The sequence below is a fragment of the Hemicordylus capensis genome, chromosome 1 (genome assembly GCF_027244095.1).
Source record: "Hemicordylus capensis ecotype Gifberg chromosome 1, rHemCap1.1.pri, whole genome shotgun sequence".
Taxonomy (NCBI): domain Eukaryota; kingdom Metazoa; phylum Chordata; class Lepidosauria; order Squamata; family Cordylidae; genus Hemicordylus; species Hemicordylus capensis.
Window position 1 is genome coordinate 306839344 of NC_069657.1, and position 20160 is coordinate 306859503.

A 20160-nucleotide genomic window follows, 5' to 3' on the forward strand; every position below is an offset into this window, starting at 1 on the left:
CTCACTCATTGATTTTTTATCCTATTGTTTATACGTCTCCCCCCACCCCCACCCCGCCCTCTATACAATACATGCGTTTGAGTAATCCACTGAGGATAATACTTCATTCACTTGATGGCGTGGGATCTAGTACACAAAAACTTATGCCACCACAATACATCTTTTAGCCTTGAACAAGGCTTGTTTCCTATAACAGAGTGGAACAGCTAACGACTGGATTTGTCATCATTTAACTCAGTAAGACCTATTACTTAGCAGTAAACACGTGTACAGGTCCCCCACGAAGAGAAGCTTCCGCCCAAAGAGCTTTCAATAAACAACATTCTACTGCTGATAGCATCGCATTGGTGAGGTCCCAAATTAACTGGATGGTGACGCCCCCCACTGTGGTACCCTACACCACTGCTCAATGGAAAAGATATGGGAAGAGAAAAAGGAAATTCAAGTCGGGATGTGTGTGTGTGTGTGTTTGTGTGGAGAAAAAGAATCCCTTCAGCAGCTGCTCTCACCCGCCTTGCCGATGGGCTGTGAGTCTCGCAACAGGAGCGGAGTGCGATCCTCTTCCTCCTCCTCTTCAGGCTCCGGAGTCTGCATGTCACCTTTCAGAGTAAAGGCAAGCAATGGAATCGGGACCCCGTAGTCACCCAGTGAGCCCCCTTGGCTGAGCACGAAAGCCAGCAGGAAGCAGGCACGTGACCGCCAGCCGGGCGGAAATGTCCCACTGTTAGGCTCTAGCGGCGTACTAGCTCGCTTTCTCTCCCACGGAGGTATGAAAAGGCTAGAGTGACGTATGTCACTGTCTAAATAGGGAATCTTCAGGTTTTCCTTGGAAAAGCCATTTTTAAATTTGTCCCGGAGGCTGAAGGGAGACTAGATCATAGAAATCAATGGAGAAATCTAGGATTTTAACGTAGTTGTAATTAACCAGCGAAAAGGCAGCAACAAAGAAAGGAGTTTTTCTGTTCTAACTCAGATCTTAGTTAATATATAAAAAGCAACATTTCCCAGTGATTGAACATTTTAAAAATTGCCCGGACAATGCAAATTCTAATGCTAATACATTTCATTATCCCCATATTACAGGTGGGGGGGGGGGAGCTGGGGCTGAGAGAGAGCAGCTTATGATAGCCCTGCATTGTAGTCCACTGTTAATCAATCATGCTGAGACAGGTTTTCTGCACAATCCAGGGGCGTAACTATAATGGGGCAAGGGGAGACAGTTGCCTGGGGGCCCACTGCCTTGCCCCGCAAGTAACATGACTGACTCCCCCAGTTGTGCACCTGCCCGGGGTTCCTTCAGCTGTATTCATTCTCCAAAATCAATGTGGGTGTTAAGACCTGGAGCTACCAGAACAGCATGTCTTTCTCTAGTACCATTAAATGACTTGCATCGTCCACAATTTACAAAACCTTTAAAAAAATAATGTAGGATGATGTCCTTATTGTGGCACATAGGATATATATATATATATATTTACTATGCTTATCGCTATTCAGCCTCATTTAAGATTTCTTTACTTCATGAGCTAATGTGGGGGGGGGGCATTTTAAAATCCCTTCAGTGGGGGGGGGGACATTTTAAAATCTTGTCTCTGGGCCCACTACAAACTTGCTACACCCCTGACACAATCCTTGTGACGTAATCCAGTGATATTGTATTTTTACTGAAGGCTGGGCTAAGACGTCAGTATAACTGTTGCTACAGTGGGCCAAACTTGTAGAAGGGGCCAAAAGCGAGTACATCTACAACTAGCTGACTACGATGTGCTGCTGCCTACACCGCTGTGCAGAAACGGGGTGGTGGTGGTGCTGGCCAATCATCAACAGGATGATTGGATCATTGGCCAATCATCAACAGGAAGGGTGGGAGAAGGAGGAACTGCAGAACGAAGGTTTTTAGCCTACTTTCCAGTAGCCTTATAAGATCACCCAGTATTCTGTGTGTGTCTCTGTGTGTGTGTCCCCTGCATCAACTTCGCAACGGACAATATGAACCAAATTTGCTACAGCTGTTGGGACACATAGGGACACCTCAGCGGCATAGTTTGTGATGATGCCATCCACCCCGATCCAAGATGGCAGACATGTAAACTTTTGAGGCACACGTGGGCTAACTTGTGAACCACTTAACTGATTTGAACCAAATTTGCAACAGCTGTAGGAACCATAGGGATGCCCAAATGGCATGGTGTGTGATGATGTCATCCACTCCAATTAAAGATGGTGGCTGTCTGAACATCCGAGGCGCAAGAGGGCTAATTTGTGGACTGTCTAACCCATTTGAACCAAATTGGGTACAGTTGCAGGGAATGACACACAGGGACACCTCAATGGCGTAGTTTGTGATGATGTTTGTGATGATGTCATCCACCCAAGTTTGTGATGATGTCATCCACCCAAGATGGCAGACGCATAAATTTTGGAGGTGCAAGTGGGCTAACTTGTGAAACGCTTAACCAATCTGAACCAAATTTGCTACAGCTATAGGGACACATAGAGATGTTCCAATGGTGTAGTTTGTGATGATGTCATCCACCTTGATCCAAGATGCTGGATGTGTGAACTTTTGAGGCACAAGTGCACTTACTTGAGGACTGTCTAACCCATTTGAAACAAATTTGATACAGTTGTAGTGAGTGATACACAGGGACCACTGTTCCCTCTAAGGCATGCGCACATGTGCACGCTCACAAGTTTTTGGATGTCTGCTCAGTTCATTTTAGATCTCGCTCAGGCTGAATCAAGGAGGCCCCATTCTGAATGCAGGTGCATGCACACTGCCTTGATACTGCCGCCCAGAACAAAACTCATTCTGAACAGAGATGAAAAAAATTAGAAGGACCACTGACAGGGACACCTCAATGGTATAGTTTGTATAATGTCATCCAGCTTGATCCAAGATGGTAGATGCATGAACATTTGAGGTGCAAGAGATCTAACTTGTGAACCTCGATTTGAACCAAATTTAGTTGTAGAGACAGTGAAAGGAAAGTAGGCTGATTAGTTCTTACTAGAACAACTGGTTTCTTTTTACCCTACTTTCTAGTAGGCTTATGAGATCACCCGGCATTATCTGTGTGTGTTCGTGTGTCCCTCCTATCAACTTCTCAATGCCTGGACCTATATGAACCAAATTTGCTACAGCTGTAGGGACACTACTTCAACGGCATAGATTGTGACAATGTCATCCAACCCAATTCAAGATGGCAGACATGTAAACTTTTGAGGCACAAGTGCACTAACTTGTGGACTGTCTAACTGATTTGAATCAAATTTGCTACAGCTGTATGGACACATAGTGATGACCCAATGGTGTAGTTTGTGGTGATGTCATCCACTCTGATCCAAGATGGTGGACGTGTGCAATTTTGAGGTGCAAGTGTAACTTGAGGACTGTCTAACCAATTCGAACCAAATTTGATACAGTTGTAGTGAGTGACACACAGGGACACATCAATGGTGTAATCTTTAATGATGTAATCCACCCCAGTCCAAGATGGTGGATGCATTAACATTTGAGGTGCAAGAGATCTAACTTGTGGACAGGGGTGTAGCTAGGGGAGAGGGGGCCCGTGTTCAACCCTACTTCTGGCAGCCCCCCAGAGTGAGGGAGATAATGAAGAAAATAGGGAGGAATGGAGCTGGAGGGCCCTCAGGAGCTGGGGGCCCGTGTACTTTGAACCCTTTTGCTCTGTTATAGCTACGCCCCTGCTTGTGGACCTTGATTTGAACCAAATTTAGTCCAGTTATAAAGACAGTGAAAGAAAAGTTGGCTGATTAGTTCTTACTAGAACAACTTTTTTCTTTAAATCATCACATCCATGGACGGCTCTACCTATTTTCTGGAATCTGTCTCTGGTAAATCATTGCACCTATTTTGTCCCTCCTGGGGAAGAATCCCCTTTTCAATCATTTTCATATGAACTATCAATCAGGATTTAGCTCCCTCCCCCAGTCTCTAGTGGTTGGATGGATGGGCCCATGTGATTGATTGGTTGATTGATTGATTAAGTGCCATCAAGTCGGTGTCGACTCTTAGTGACCACATAGATAGATTCTCTCCAGGATGATCTGTCAGTGATGCAAAACACTAAGGCACTACAGTATGGAGAACATAGCAATCCAGTGCAGAAGCAATATTGTTTGCACAGGCAGCATTTGTGCTCCATTCCTCAAAGTATTTCCCCAAAACCCTACACCTCTCAAACAGGGGTGTAATGAGGCTGGAGTGGGCCCAGAGACAAAATTTTTAAATGGGCCCCTCGCTGATACAAACACACTCACTTCAAATGTGACTTGCCTCTGGGGGGGCCCCTCGAGGCGTGGAGGCCCCCAGGCAGCCGCCTCCCCTTGCCTAATGGTAGTTACGCCCCTGCTCTCAAAGGGTTTCTTATTTAGAAGATCATTTTTTGGAAAATATCTGCAGCTGGTGGCAATTCAAGCTCACATAAACAAACAGTGTAATATGTTCTTGCATTATAACGTGAGGAGACCACACTAATGCAACAGAAAGCAATACAACCCCAAATTTTAGAAGGCAGAAATCAATACAGTTTAAAACATCCCCAAGAATTCCTCCTGATAACCTATGAACAAGTACGCCACCTTATAATGTCAAATCATTAATCCATCTATTCTTACTGGCAGCAGTTCTCCAAACAAGGATCTTCACTTGCCCTGCTGTCTGAGATTTTTGATGTGAAAGTGCCATGGATTGAAACACCTATCACATTTCCACATGCACTAGAAGCATGCACTAAAAGAAGAGCACTCAGCTCTGTCTTCTGCTATTCTGTCTTTATGGTTGTTGCTTTTAAGTATTTTATGTATCGTTTTGTCTGATTTTAATGGAGTTTTATTCTATTTTAATTTTTGTAATCTGCCTTGGGATAAGTTTTATGAAAAGTGGTATAGAACTTGAACTATAAATAAATAAATTGAAATATGGCCTTCTTATCATGTGGCTAAATCTGGACCCTACATTTAGTCGGAAGTCCTGAGTTTAATAAGTCTTACTTCCAAGTAAGTGTGCATAAAATTGTAGCCCAAAAGATACAGTTTCTCTGTAGTTGGAATTTATGTCACACATCCCAGGTTGCTTGGCCATGCCCCTAACACATTCACAAACATGTGCCTGTTTTCATTGGTCATATGATTTTTGGATTGGCACAACATTCGTTACCTTTTCCCTATCTTTTCTCCAGAAACTTCCCAGTATAGTACAGGGCAGGGAGGGGATTTTAAAAAAAATCTCATAGCACGCATCCCACTAAATCTTAGCCCACCCCTCTGCAGACTATGTCAGTTTCCTCCTCCCCACAATTTTCCTGTGTTTTTCCCCTCCAGCTAACACCCTAACATTCAGGGGCGTAGCAAGGTTGGAGTGGCCTGGGCCCAGAGACAAGATTTTAAAATGCTCCCCGCCCCCCACACTGAAGCTCAGCTCATGAAGTAAAGAAATCTTAAATGAGGCTGAAAAGTGGTAACCAAAAGCATAGTAAATTTTACATAGATAGATAGATAGATAGATAGATAGATAGATAGATAGATAGATAGATAGCCTATGTGCCACAATAGAATATCATCCTAAATTATTTTTAAAAGGTTTTGTAAATTGTGGACAATGCGAGTCATTTAATGGTACTAGAGAAAGACATTCTGTTCTGGTAGCTCCAGGTCTTAACACGCACATCAGTTTTGGAGGATGAATACAACTTAAGGAAGCCCGGGCGGGTGCATGGCTGGGGGAGTCAGTCATGTGACTTTCCTCTGGGGGGCCCTCCCAAGGCAGTGGACCCCCAGACAACTGTCTCCCCTTGCCCTCTTATAGTTATGCCCCTGCTAACATTAAATCTTGCAGAAAACAGATGCTGAGAATTCTCTTCCCAGTGATAGCACCACAGAAACAGATTGAGGGGGAACACAGAAGGGGCAAAGTGCATTTATGTGGGTAAGCTGTATCCCACATGTTAAAGTTCTGAAACAAAAATGGGGGGGGGGGAGTTGGGGGAGCAAACTACTAGCCTGAAGGGATGCTTGCCCCCTTGCCTCCCCTTCTGGAGTCACCATTGGATATTCCTAGCCCTCCCATCACAGAATTACAGTTTCTATGGCCTTTCAGGGAAAGGGAGGATAATTATAACTACAGAATACAGAATGTTTTTAGCTCAAATTTCTGAAGAGGTGAAACATTCTTCTAACTTGTTATTGTTATATAGAAAGCATGTCACTGAACAATAGTACCAAAATTAATCTAGCTGCTATTTTGAAAATATAACAATCTCTCCTTAATCACAGTGCTGGGGATGTTCTGTTTGTTTGTTTATTAACATTTTTATACTGCCCAAAACGTATGTCTCTGGGTGGTTTACAACAAAATAAAAACAGAAAGTAAAACATTAGTTAAAACAAAAATGAAAAATTTAAAACATTACAACAATTTAAAATTTTTAAAAGAATATTTTAAAACAGTATTAAAACCATTAAAACAATATTAATTAAAAGCCTGGGCGAACAGATGCGTCTTTAAAGACTTTTAAAAAGCTGTCAGAGATAGGGAGGCTCTTATTTCACTAGGGAGCGCATTCCAAAGCCTCAGGGCAGAAGCGGAGAAGGCCCGTCCCTAAGTGGCCACCAGACGAGCCGGTGGCAAATGCAGACAGACCTCTCCAGATGATCTCAGTGACAGAGATAGCTCAACAGAAATGTTTTTATAATACTAAAGCACATGTTCAGGGACATAGTTTTCTGTATGATAAATTCACATGTTCTTTGGGTGACTTTGAAAACATGTTCATTCAAAAAAATTACACAGAAAACATGTTCTGAGGCTGAAACAGAGGTGTATCTAGGGAAAATAGCGCCTAGGGCAAGCACTGAAATTGCGCCCCCTGTGCAAACATCTGACACCCATCTTTCAGATAACTTTACCATAATATCAGCTCTAAAATACAAGTCAAGGTCGTTAATCTTTTAATATTTCAGAAACTATTTAGCAGTGGACTTAGCCAGACCAAAAAAATGCTGGAAAACTACAAATTTCAGTATGCTGGGGCTCATGAAATACCCAAATACTATGTGGAGGTGTACTTGGAAAACTAAACAGAAGTGCCTGTCTAATTCTCTACTATGCATTGTAGCATCACTATTACATGAGTTTTAAAATTTGACTTTTCCCAGATACTCTGAAAATAATTAAAGGATATGCAGAGGAAACTGTGTCACTGCTTGGAATATATTCTAGTCTTTCAGAAAGACAGTTAAAATGAGAGAAAGAGAGCAAGAAACTCCCAGTGGGCCTTAATACTAAGGATTTCACACTGATTCAAAGACAAACTCACCATTAATAGCCATATTATTAAGACATCACATTAAACTCACTTATCACAAGAAGCAAAGTAAGAGCAAATGAATACAATCCTAGCTCATAAGCTTCAGCTCAGTATTCACGAGGCCTGATTCTCTGTACATAGTGCCAAACTAAACATGTGTACAGTGACTTATATTATATTAATTTTAAATTTATTTTTTTTACCTGTAGCCTCTTTGGGGGCTTCCCTAAGGCCTTGGGGTGTGTGTGTCTGCGAAGGTTCCCCTCCCCCTGCTGGCCTCTAGCACCTCGCAGGGACCATTTGAGAATGTGCGGTGGTCATTTTTTAAAACAAAATTTGTTTTTAAAAAATGGCTGCTGAAAACAAAATGGCCACTGCGCATGCTCAAATGCTCTCTGTGAGGCCTGGCATGGCCTAGGCCCTCACAGAGGCCATTTGAGCATGTGCGGTGGCCATTTAAAAAATAATAATTTAAAAAAATGGCGCCCCTTCATGTGGCGCCTGGGGCACGTTCCCTGCCTGCCCTACCCCAGATACGCCCCTGGGCTGAAAGCTCACACAATCCTTGATTGCAGCACAGTAATTCCTTACTATTGATGGAGAGGACTCCAGGATACTATTTGGTGTGTGTGTGTGTGTGTGTGTGTGTGTGTGTGTGTGTGTGTGAAAGAACCTCTGATAAAAAGAGATACATGTGCTGGAACAGACAGAAAAGGAAAGGTCTGCTGGGAATTGGAATATATTGAAACTAGCCAACCCCGCACAGAGCATCTGTGCGGTGTTGGGGCCGGCTGTTTCCCCCTCCCTCTTCCTCCTGTCCCTGTCTCTCCTCTCTTCCCCTTCCCTCCGGCCTACGCTCTCCAGCCCTCCTCCCTTTGTTTCCCTTAAAGGAGTCCCCTGGTGCTTGGTAAAACACAGCACAGCACAGCACAGCACAGCGGGAATGGTCACCTCCACATGCCAGCCAGGGGGGCCTGTGGAGAGTGTTCAGCCTTGGCCAAATCTTCACACAGGCCCAAATAAACAATTAGTCAGGGGGCCACACTTAGGGTTGATGGCAGTTACCACTGTCCTCTGGGCCTCACAATGAAGAACACTGGTATAGATCATGTGTGACCAGGAGTCTGGCACTCCTAGAGGAGGGAGATCCATGGGGGTGGTTATGGGACAGGGCCAGCCTACGGTCCTGCCAGGCTTTCTGAAGATGATTCTGAAGGCTGCATATGTGCAGCAATATATTTTCTAGAGACTAAGTGACAACTGTTGCATACTTTGAACTTGACTTATGGCACATTTGCAAAATGGTACTATAATGGTGTATAATGTAGTTAAACTTGTTAAAGGATGGTAAGTAAAACTAATCAGTGTTAGTTATAAACAAACTAATTCTGGAGAAAAAGGGCTAGTTTGGATGATACTGTTTACTGGCCCTGCAGAATTACATGAAGAGGGACATGTGCATGCATGTCTTACTCCTCAGTGCATCATTCTGCTCTGTATAATAGCATGGGGGGAATGGAATGTCTGAGCCACATGATTTAAATGCTGCTTTAAATCAGTATGTACATTATGCATTGAAGGGTGGTTCCGACATCCCACCCCCACATTATTAGGCAGTAGAATGATAGTGCACCAGAGGTGAGTGTGGGGAATGTGTATCATGTGATTTGGAGGGCTAGTCAGATGTATCATCTGAAATGACCTAGCATATTAACCTAAATGACTGAAAGTGTGGTGAAGGTGGACTGAAAGCACACTTGCATTTAGAAGCATTTATTTTCAGGTCAGAGAAGGAGAATTCAAACCACAGTCAATGCACTTAGCATGTCTTGTCTTCAGCTTTAGGTGATCTTCTTAGGTTCCACCAAAGGTGGCTCAGAAGGGATCCTTCATACCCTGCTAACTTGGCAAAGAGGCACCTTTTAACGTGGTGATTCTCTTTATTTAGCAGGGGGAAAGTAACTGGCCCTATCCACCTCCAGCACAGTACTTCCAGTGACTATTGCTGGTGTCTGTCTTATGTTTCTTTATAGATTGTGAGCCCTTTGGGGACAAACAGCCATCTTATTTATTATTATTTCTCTGTGTAAACCGCCCTGAGACATTTTTGGAAGGGCGGTATAGAAATCAAATAATAAATAAATAAATACCCAATAAGCATTGGAGTGGTGCCCATTGAACCTGGGTGCTCTGGAGGAATTTTGGGTGGGACCCTTGGGCTTAAGCTTCTTAATCTGCCCCTGCCTATGTACTACACTGAGAAGCAGAATTACCACACCAAAATGTGAACAATAATGGCAGTGGTTTATAATAGGCATTCTTTAGAGCTGCAGACAGTATTCTGACATAGCAACATAAGAACAGCCCTGCTGGATCAGGCCCAAAGTCTATCTACCTCAGCATCCTGTTTTCCCACAGTGGTTCACCAGACATAAGCAATATCCAGTTCTAGATGGTGGCATATTGAGGCATGAGAAGTAATAAGAGACTGTTGGGAATTAATCAAAATGCAAAGACTGGAGGTCTGTTTAGAGGTGCTCCTGGTCATGTGGGTAGCTGCCGCCACAATAACACTCTCCCACAGTTTGGACTCCACATTGCGCCACTAAGGTGTAAAAGTGTGGCACTGACACTGATGTGGAGAGTAACTGTGCAGTCCATGTGTCAGATGCTTTTATGTAGTGTGGGCTGTGGAGCCAGATGACAGGTGTGTGGGTTTTGGAATTTTGGGGTGGCTAGGCTACTACTATGCTGCAGAGCAGAGGCAAGATGTGAGTTGGCCCTGAGATGTGGGAAATGGAAGCTAGCAGAAGATAATGTAACTCCTGGTGGCTTTATAACTGACATCCTTCCCACCGGCAACCCGCCCATCTCTCAGTGCCTCCAGAGCACATTCTGCACCCACATACATCATGGATACATTGACTGTGGTATAAACCAGTTGAGAGAAACACCCGCCTGCTAATTTTTTCTCAACTTCTGACTCAACAGGGATGATTTGATTTTTTCCACTCAGCTGAGCTCCTTTCAAGTCTGAACTCTCCCCGCCTTTTTTGACAGGGGTGGGCCAATTTAAAAAGCCGCCTTCTTCTTTTAGCCTCCAGAAGATACTGGGCTGGACCTGGACGAAAGCACACACACAAAATTGGTGGTGGGAGCTGGCCTGCTGCGGGAAATACCACCACCACACCACCACCACACGGCCTTTTCCCTTTCCCTTAGTGGGCGTGAAGGGCGGCTTCCGAGCCACCCGCGAGCCCTGGAGGTGGAGGCTAAGAAGAGCCGTCGGGGAATGAATGCGCGACTCCGGGTGGGGTGGAGCCAGTTCAGGGGTGCGGGGGAGACGGTGTTGCCGCAGCCTCTCCACAAGCCGCTCCTTTCTCTCCCCAGGCAGGCTTGCTCTTCCCAGCGGCTGAGCCAGAAAGGACGAGGGAAGCGGAGGAGAGAGAGAGAGAGAGAGAGAAGAGGAGGAGGAGGAGGGAAGCGAAGCGGCATCTTCGCAAAGCAGCTCGCTAACTCCCGCAGCAGGATGCTGCCCTTTTCAGACTCCGCTCCTGCCGCCGCTCGAAGGGGCTCTGAGCTGCTCTTCACGACCCACCTCGTCGTATGCCTCTTGGCGACTTCTTGGGCCGCTGCCACCGGGTAGGATTCTGATGATGGGGCGATGGCGGGGCGGCAGCATAGAGTAAACAGTTAGAGGGCTGCCTCTTGCATCCTTGTGGGCTCCGACTCCGAGACCGAAGTCCCATCCGTTGGAATCTGCAAGTCAGAATCTCTCGTTCGGGCCACATTTGGAGAATACTAGGCAGACAGGGCCGTTCCCAGGAGGAGGCGAGTTTACTTTGCTTCACCACGGGAAGGGCAGGTGTGCGTTCACACCTCGGGAAGATTTAAGCTGAAGCCCCTGCGAGATATGGGGAGCTCTCCGTACACAATTCGGGTTTTGCCCTGCGCATTGGAGCTTAGCCCGCCCTACCTCCACGCAAAAACGTTCCACTGTTTACAGTGGCTTTGGGGTTGGGGATACTTGGATAGAACCGATATACGCTGATGTTTCTTCTGAGATGTATGGAGGGGCCCTGCTGATAGAGCGTCTATTCTTAAAGCCTGGCTTAAAAAAATAACCAATAAATAAATAAATAAAAAATTACTTGTAATCTTCCGGAACATCCTTCTTTGCACCAGGGGCGTAGCTAAGGGAGAGGGGGACTGTGTGTCCCCCCCCCCCCCGTGGTCCCTCTGAGTGAGGGAGATAATGAAGAAAATAGGGAGGAGTGGAGCTGGGGGCCCCTCGGGTTCTTTGAACTCACATCTGCTCAATTATAGCTACACCCATGCTTTCAACCCTCAGCATTTTGAATTAATATCTATCTATCTCACATGTATGTGGTCTTGATTGTGCTGGGCCAGATACTTGGGTGAGGAAGGTCATGGAAAAATTAATTTTTGAAGGCTATTTTTATCACTACAGATAGGTGGACAACATTCTGCAGCCCTTACTTGTGGTACTGTACCTTTATCACTGTGTCTGCTCTCTGTAGATACTGAGGCCTCCACTGCTTTGTTGCTCAACAATTTCTTGTTAGGGCTTGTATTGTTTCCCTCATTTAGCTATGTCTATTTAGGAATCAGGTCTGGGACTACTCGAAATGGAAAACAATAATGAATTCTAATGTTAGTTTATGTGGGCAAGCAGCAGCATTAGTAATAGTAGTATGTACCAGGTGGTGACTTTAATCTGTTTTGTTCCATCTTGTGATGTCTAGGCCCACATACCTGTTGACAGCTCCTAAATTCATCAGGCCTGGAGCAAATGTGACTATCGGGGTAGCTCTGCTGAAGAAGAGCCCACCACAGGTTACAATAAAAGCAGATGTGATCCATGCAAACAGCACCATATTACGCGGGGAAGCTGTCTTTCAAAGAGGTGAGGTAGCTTTATTGGTTTAAAAAAATCTTAAGTAAATTCTACCCTTCAATAACTAGCCTACATGATTAAAGATGGATTTTTAGGATCGTTTAAGTAACTATCTTTGATATGCTGAATTCAAAATACTCAAAAGAGATGTTTTATTCTGTATATGAGTTCCAGGGGTTGGGGAAGAAGTGAGGGGCTATGTATCTTTAAAAGTGAAATTATTTGCTGATTCACTGATTTGCATGTAAAACCACCAAAGGAAAACAAAAGTGGGACACATTCTTCTTTAGCTAGCGAGCGTGGTGTAGTGGTTAGACTGCTGGACTAGAACCAGGGAGACCCGAGTTCAAATCCCCATTCAGCCATGATACTAGCTGGGTGACTCTGGGCCAGTCACTTCTCTCTCAGCCTAACCTACTTCACAGGGTTGTTGTGAGGAGAAACCTAAGTATGTAGTACACCGCTCTGGGCTCTTTGGAGGAAGAGCGGGATATAAAATGTAAAATAATAATAATAATAACAATAACAACTTCCTTTCTTGATTCTGCCTATCACAAGGTGCTGAAGTTGGTTCTTAGTTCTCAGTTCCCCATTTGTTACAGAAGTGGCATGAACAACCTGAATAAAAAACTAAATTTGCATGCTGTTGAACCCCCAAAATAAGCTTTAGGCTACAGCATATCACATATACTCCATATCACTGTCCTCTGAGAGATACACAAAGATTCATCCTAACTCAGTGTTTTTGTGCAAAATGTATTGACACTTGATGATTCCAAACAGTCCTTACACATGAGGAACTGGGGAAGTTACACCCCAAAATAAGCCTTAGGATGCTCCAATTTATGCACTGATATGACCAGTAGCCTCTCCTCTGTGAGAGGCCATAACATTATGTCCAGCCCAGTGTTTTGTTTTTGCACAGGACAGTGTCAAACCAGCTCTTTGTTTTAGTGATGAAAAAGAAACTGGCAACTAGGAATCAATTTCTTCATCCTGCCTGTTATGCTCATTCTCTTTATGTGCCATCTGACAACTCCTCTTTTGACTCTGAGCCTGAGTGAGATCACTTTTCTACTATTTCTGATTGGGAGACAAGTGGTTGATGTCTTTGGGAAAGAGCTTGGCTTCTTTCTGCTGGCATGGGGATAACTCTTGTGAGTTGTAACCCTGGCAAATAATTGTTTCAGAATAGTCAAAATTTGTTTTGAGACAGTGGCCTAAAATCTAAGCTGTGTTTTTTTTTGGGACAGTGGCCCAAAATTGAAGCTGTACTTTCTGGGACCATAACTACCTGTAAATTGCCTTTCTGAACCCTCTGTGCCTGGGATAGGACCAGACGCATGCCTGCTTGTGCTTCTTTGGCCCCACTTTACCAACTAAAAACATCTGAAGCATAGTCAAAGCTTGCTGAAAATCCCTTTTTAACAGCATGATATTTATTTTTCATATTTGAATCTTGCCAGTTCTCCAAGGAGGTCAGGATGGTGTATCCATAGTTATTTCATTTTAGCCTTACAGTAACCCTGAATTGGGGAAATGGTTATCCTCACAATAATCCTGAGGGTTAGTGACTTGCCTAAGGCAACTGAGTAAGCTTCATCGCTAATCAACCATTTGAAACCAACTCTCGCAAGTTCAATTCTTTTGCCACTTTATCATAAGAGGGGAAAAGTTAATAAAATGGTGAGCGTTACTAGCCTTGCTCGTGTCAGCCACTTTATTCTTTTGTACACTGCCCAGAGCCGCTGGATGGGATGGCTAATAAAATAAATAAATAAATAAAGGCTAGATAATGGTGTAGTAAGAAGAGAACTTGGGTTCAAAAACATTGAAGGTGGTGTGGCAATCTTCTATATATATATTTATCTTAGGCGTACCTGTTGCTAATCCCATGTGTGGCAGCTCTTGTGAGAGTTCGTGAGTGAGCTTCTGGCGGGGGAAGGGGAACGTGCGGTGCCAGACAGGCGGGCGGGGAGAAAACGACGGCAGTGGGCAGGTGGGGGGAGGGAGAAAACTGTGGTGGTGGTGGGTGGGCAAAGAAGATGGCTGGCCGGGGGGAGGGAGAAAATGACAGCAGGGGAGCAGCTGTCCAGTGGGGGTGGGGCGGAGAAAATGGTGGTGGTGGTGGGGAACTAGAGGCGCAGATGTTCTGTGCCTGGCCCAGCTAGAATAAATTAAAATAGTGTCAGGAGAATGCATTGCTAATCACCGTTAAGCATTATAGGCAATATCAAATCAGTGCCTGTACTGGTTATACAGTCCCATTCAGTAATCATGTGTTATGTGGGAGAAGTATCACATTTTCCCAGGAACCAAATGTCCATTCAATGTTTGGGAAGTTTTTCCACAACAGGAACACAACTCTGAAGGAAGTTGTGTAGACTGTGGGGTAGCAAATAAGGCACCCTAAATCACATATGCAGAAAGGCCTTGAGAAAAGTATTAGTGACAACTTCCTTGCCAAAATCATGAAGCTGTTCTCAAGAGCAGGCAAAACTGGGTTAAGGAAGCCCAGCCCGGTTTTGCCTGCATGTGTGTACCCCTGGGATCAGGCCTGATTCTGGTGGTGCTGTGGTGGCAAATCCACCTCTGCATCCACCCTCTAAAATGAGTTTAGGAGAGCGAGCACTCTCCTAAACATGTTTCTGTGATTGTCTGCCAGCCATGGCAGATAAGCCATGTTGGGTATAGAGCCAAAGGACAAGTGGTGGGCCATACAGCTCCAAGGAGCCTGTGCACATCTTCAGGAGTCACAGATTGAAACTGATCCATACTAATTAAACTAGAGGAGTTACTGGACACCTCTACAACTGACCCAGCCATAACTGTAGACGGCTCAAATGCGAGAGATTTTATCCGCAAAAAAGTTATTAAAAGCATCACAGTGGGATGATGAAAAATCTAAATTCAGAGAGGAGGGAACCTGAGTCAGTCCCCACACAACTCTGAACAACTCTGCTGGACGTGACCTTTGGATGCAGTACGTGCAGGACTTGCACCATCTAATTGACTTTACTTGTTCTAAAGACAATGATTTTTCTTATCCCCTTCATGGGGAAGAATGTTAACTCTCCCTTTCACTCCTCTAAGCTCTTTCAGCTCATCCACTTTCTTCCCTTGTTTATTTCCTTGCTTTACTAGCCAAAGTTGGAGGGGGTGCATTGAAGAAAAGTGTATTTCTCTTTTCCTTTCCAGCAGAATCTCAATTTGCCTAAGTGAGATCTACCCAACAACCCACAGAGTGCATTTTTTCCCCTTTATTATGATACTACTAAAATGAGCTTGCAGTTTGCAAGCATTCTTCCTGTACTACAAAATGACTATACACTCTTCCTTTATATCTTACTAGTTGATGACCAGCAATGCTGCTTTGTTTTGAGCATGTAATATTGTCCCAGACCCCAAGGAGACGCGGAGGCAACATGTGATGGTGAACGGTCAGACTTTATTTTGCTTTGGTTACAACCATATGAGCTGGGATTGGCAATGCCCCCCACCCACGCAGTGCGGTAGCTAACGGGCCGGCCACGCGGTGGCCGCCCCTCCTACTGACTGTGGCATTAGCACCCTGGCTCCAGGCGAATCCTCCGCCAGATAGCGCAGGTGCCCTTCTTAGCCGACTTAAGGTCAGGCGTTTAACTAACAGCACGCCATCCCCCCGATGCTGCACAGCCATACGGCGAGGATGCGCCTGTAAGAGTTATGGGCCACATCCCTGATCTGTCAAGCCTCAAGGGAGTGGCCCTCCCCCATAGATTTTACTTCACCTCAGGTGCCACACCCATTTAGTTAGCGTTCTTTACCGCACTGCACCTGCCACAGCGGGCGTTAGCACAGCTTAACGACCCGCACCCCACAGACCCAGAGTCACCGATGCCAATCCCAGCCTCAGGTCGTCTACAAAGCGCCTAATCTACTTTGTTCTGCCTGATTGCCCAGCACTACACCGAGGTCTTGCTCAGTTTATCGCGCCAAAAAACTCTCAGCGCACATATCTGCGGTAAACCACGGACTGCCCCTGAGTAGCCGAGGGCAGCGGCGGCCAAGGCCTCCCCAATCCAAAAGGAGTGCCCTGAGAGGTCCCGGGTGGCCACCCCAGCTACCCTCAGGGCCTTCTTCATGACAGCCCCAAACTGGTATTGGGTCAAATGGCGACCGTCAGCGTGCACAAACACAACCATCCGCCTCGCCCCTACTTGCCCTGTAGGCCACCATGACCCGCACCGGGCACATGAGGGGATCTTCCGCCTTTTTTAAAAGAGTCATTTTAACATTTTAGCTGTAACTATATCTGGTGGATGTTTAATTTTTTAACCTCTTAACTTTTAATGTTATATCTCGTAATTTTAAATTTTTGTTTTGATGGAGATTTGTTTTTTAGTTTGTTTCTATTTTTATTGGTTTTATATTGTTTTATAATGTGGTGTTTTTATTGATTTGATGGCTGCCCCAAGCAGTAGTGTACTGGAGGGGTGGGTATAAATATTTTAAATAAGTTTTCTGATATTATATTTGTCTTCCATGTCTCCTCCAAGGAATGTGTGGTAGCTTACATGGGGTTATCTCATCCTCACAACACTCTATGAGGTAGGTTAGCCTAAGAAAAAAGGATTGGCCTCAGGTTACCTGCTGATATCGATGACTGAGTGGGGATTTGAACCCAAATGTTCCTGGTTCATGTTTAATACTGTGGTCAGTATAACAAAGTGGTTTTGTTATAACATCTCTTCTCTAATCCTTCTATTTTTTTTTGGCCTCTTTCATAGCATCTCTGTTTTCTCTTAAGAACTAATTGCATTAGTGATTTAGTTTTTTTATTGTTTATTTTTTAAAAAACCCTTCATCATCATAATCAGCCTTGAGGTAGCAGACTTGCTAGGATAGTTCCAAGTTGTGGGAATCCATGCCATTGAAATAAATTCTGGGCATTGTTTTGCTCCCTTTTTCCATTGTCTGCTGAAGCATCAGGGAAGACTGGGATAGCAATTGCTCCAGTTCTTTAATAATCAACAATGTCCATGGGCTCGATGAATAATATTTACTTACTATGAACTCAGTCTTGATTAGGTAAAGGTAAAGTTGTATCCTTGAGTCGGTGTCGACTCCTTGCAACCACAGAGCCCTGTGGTTGTCTTTGGGAGAATACAGGAGGGATTTACCATTGCTTCTTTCTGCGCAGTATGAGATGCCTTTCAACACCTTCCTATATCGCTGCTGCCCGATATAGGTGTTTTCCATTGTCTGGGAAACATACCAGCGGGAAGTCGAACCAGCAACCCCTTGCTTGCTAAGCAAGTCATTTTCCCACTGCGCCATTAGGTGCCTGCTAATTGGTTTGAATTTTTTGTCAGTTTTTCTGGTATACAAGGTGTGTTAAGCTTTTATCCATTTAGGGGAAACCCAGTTCTTTTGGTAAACATGTTTTGAACTTTGAATATCTTCAGATAACACCTTCTAGAAGATTCTTGATGACTTGCCTTGTTTACTTGGTACATTTCCAGTTCACAAGCTCTGATGTCTCATTGCCAGGGGTTGTCGCTAGCACATAAACTAGCAGCAGCTTACATGAGTGAAGATTCAGCTCAGGACTTCTCCAAACCATCCTTTTTGGGGAAATTCGGAGTCCAATTCCATGTCACATTTAGTTTGGCCTTAAATGTCCCAGTTGACTGCCTTTAAAAGAAAAGAAAGGGCTCTTTGTATATATGCTTCTAGCATATTAGAAAATAACATGCCGGGTTTCATCATATGTATCAATAAATATATTACTATTTGTTTATCAATAAATGCAATATTTTTGATTTTTTTTAATAAGAAAGGAAGGCTTTCATGTTCAGCATTGTGTCTGCTTGAAACGTTTTGACTAGTGGTTTGATTCTGTGATGATGTGAAGAATCATGGCATTTGGCTAACAATCCTCTATCAATATGCTTTCATGTTGACACTTCATGTAGCGATACCATTCAAATTCTGCTGTTGTGCTCCAGATATCTATCAACACACTATTATTAAGCCTTTTTGTTACAGAAGATGGACTGATTTTTAAAGACAATTTAACAGTTTATTTCTGTAGCTAATACTTCAATAAAGCACACACAGATACGTATATCTTAATTGGGACCTCAGAAACGTGCAGTGTGTGACATTGTTCTTCCCTGGCCCCCATAGCTTAATCTGTCTTGCTCTGGGCAAGAGGCAGCAGGGGTCTGTTATGTCCCCCTAGCGATGATAGACATTTTAGAAATGAAACCTGTCCCATAAGAATGGCTAAAAAATAACATAAAAGCTACTGGATAAAAATGTTGTTAAACAGTAACTTCAACAGGAAAGAAACCCCGCTAGAATTTCCAGGTTAACAATACATATAAAAGAATTTAACATGATTTAGGAGTACATCTAATGTCCTCATAGCCACAAAGAGGTCCTTGAAACCATGTGTTTTGTACAACTACACTTGTTAGAGAACTGAGATTGGTTCCTCGTGGCAAATTTAGTTGCAGTCTTTGGTTTGTTGCCCACAGATATTGGGTTGGATGCTTACCTCTTGCACTGCTGTGCTCCATAGTGAGAAGCTCCTTCCATTCATGAAAGGAGAGTTGTGCTCACAGAAGGGGTCCTTACCATGAGCACAGCTGTCTTCCTATGAACAGGAGGGACTTTTAGCTGTGAAGTGCTGTAGGGTAAAAGATTAGGAGTGAACCTATTCTATTTATTCATTTATTGAAATATTTATTGCATGTCTTGATTAAAAGTATCCACGGTAGCTAATAAAACATGTTTAAAACAATATAAAATTATTTAAATCATAAAATTTTAATTGAACCCTGAGTGGTAAAACTGACATGCAGCAATAGAAACTCTGAATAGCTTAGGTTTTAAAACATTTTGAACCATTTTATCTCTTGCAAGTTGATAAAATTGCAGCATTATATTGAAATAATATATACGTTGGTGCATGTGGGTGAGGAAAACCTACCACTTCCAAACTTTAAAAAGGCAATGCAGTTTTGTAGTGATGAAGGAGTTGCTGCTATAAATATATGGATCATATAATACAAAGATAGTTTTTCTAAGTTAAAACTGCTATTGGAAACAAAACTCTAAAGTGTGTGATAGTAAAGTGTTAAGCCATTGGCTTGCAACAGTAATTAATAAAACAAAAAGGACTCTGAAGGGGATATAGTTGCCATTTACCTGGTTACAAGGGAAAAGTTTGATTCTGAAGAAGAGATTTATAAAAACAAAAAATCCCAGCTAAGAGTTATTAAATAGATAGAGACTATGCAAATTACCAACAAGCTCAGACAAGCAGCAATCATATCAACCCTGGGAAAAATATGCATGGCAGCAGCTGAGGCCTGTCTACTTAACAATATAATGCAGCCAGTTTTATATCCCAAGCTTAGAAAACACTGATAAATGCTAAGTTGTTAAACAGCAATGAAACAGGGGTGGGGCTTGATATTCTGAATCTCACATCATAATATAAACATACTATTAAGTTTCACTTATACTCCTGCTGGGTGACTCATCAGACACTGCTGGCTTGTGGCTTCCAAACTAGTCTTGGAAAAGTTGAAAGTCTAATTTTGAACACACACATCTCCAGAAATACCTTTGCATGCAGATGGTCAGGAATATTTATGCTACGGCATTCCCTTTTCTTTCTGGATTAAACAACACAAAATTATAGTGAAGGTACAAATCTTCCCGTCACTGAGAATTAGGACAATGTAATATCGAAGAGTGTTACTAAATACACTTACTATGGCATATTTTTCTGATAATGTGAGCCCCATTTCTCATGCAGGGAAAGGTATGTGTGATATTTCTGAGTAACATATATTACATATGGATTCAGTAACTTTCTATATTCAAAAAAGTATTATTTGCTCAGTGTACCATCTT

General features: G+C 43.5%; 2 protein-coding genes across 2 annotated transcripts in view; one reads left to right on the forward strand and one right to left on the reverse strand.

Annotated features, from left to right (window-relative positions):
* SLC17A5 (solute carrier family 17 member 5) overlaps positions 1–742 on the reverse strand; it is a 32341-nt gene extending 31599 nt beyond the window's left edge. Inside the window, exon 1 of the mRNA XM_053286893.1 lies at positions 510–742. Within this exon, the coding sequence (XP_053142868.1) occupies positions 510–594 (85 nt within the window). The 5' untranslated portion in view covers positions 595–742. The remainder of the gene's footprint in view (positions 1–509) is intronic.
* Positions 743–8643: 7901 nt separating this feature from the next.
* The window catches only part of CD109 (CD109 molecule), a 135868-nt gene continuing 124351 nt past the window's right edge, over positions 8644–20160 (forward strand). Inside the window, exons 1-2 of the mRNA XM_053280308.1 lie at positions 8644–8678; positions 12098–12258. Of these exons, the coding sequence (XP_053136283.1) occupies positions 8644–8678; positions 12098–12258 (196 nt within the window). The remainder of the gene's footprint in view (positions 8679–12097; positions 12259–20160) is intronic.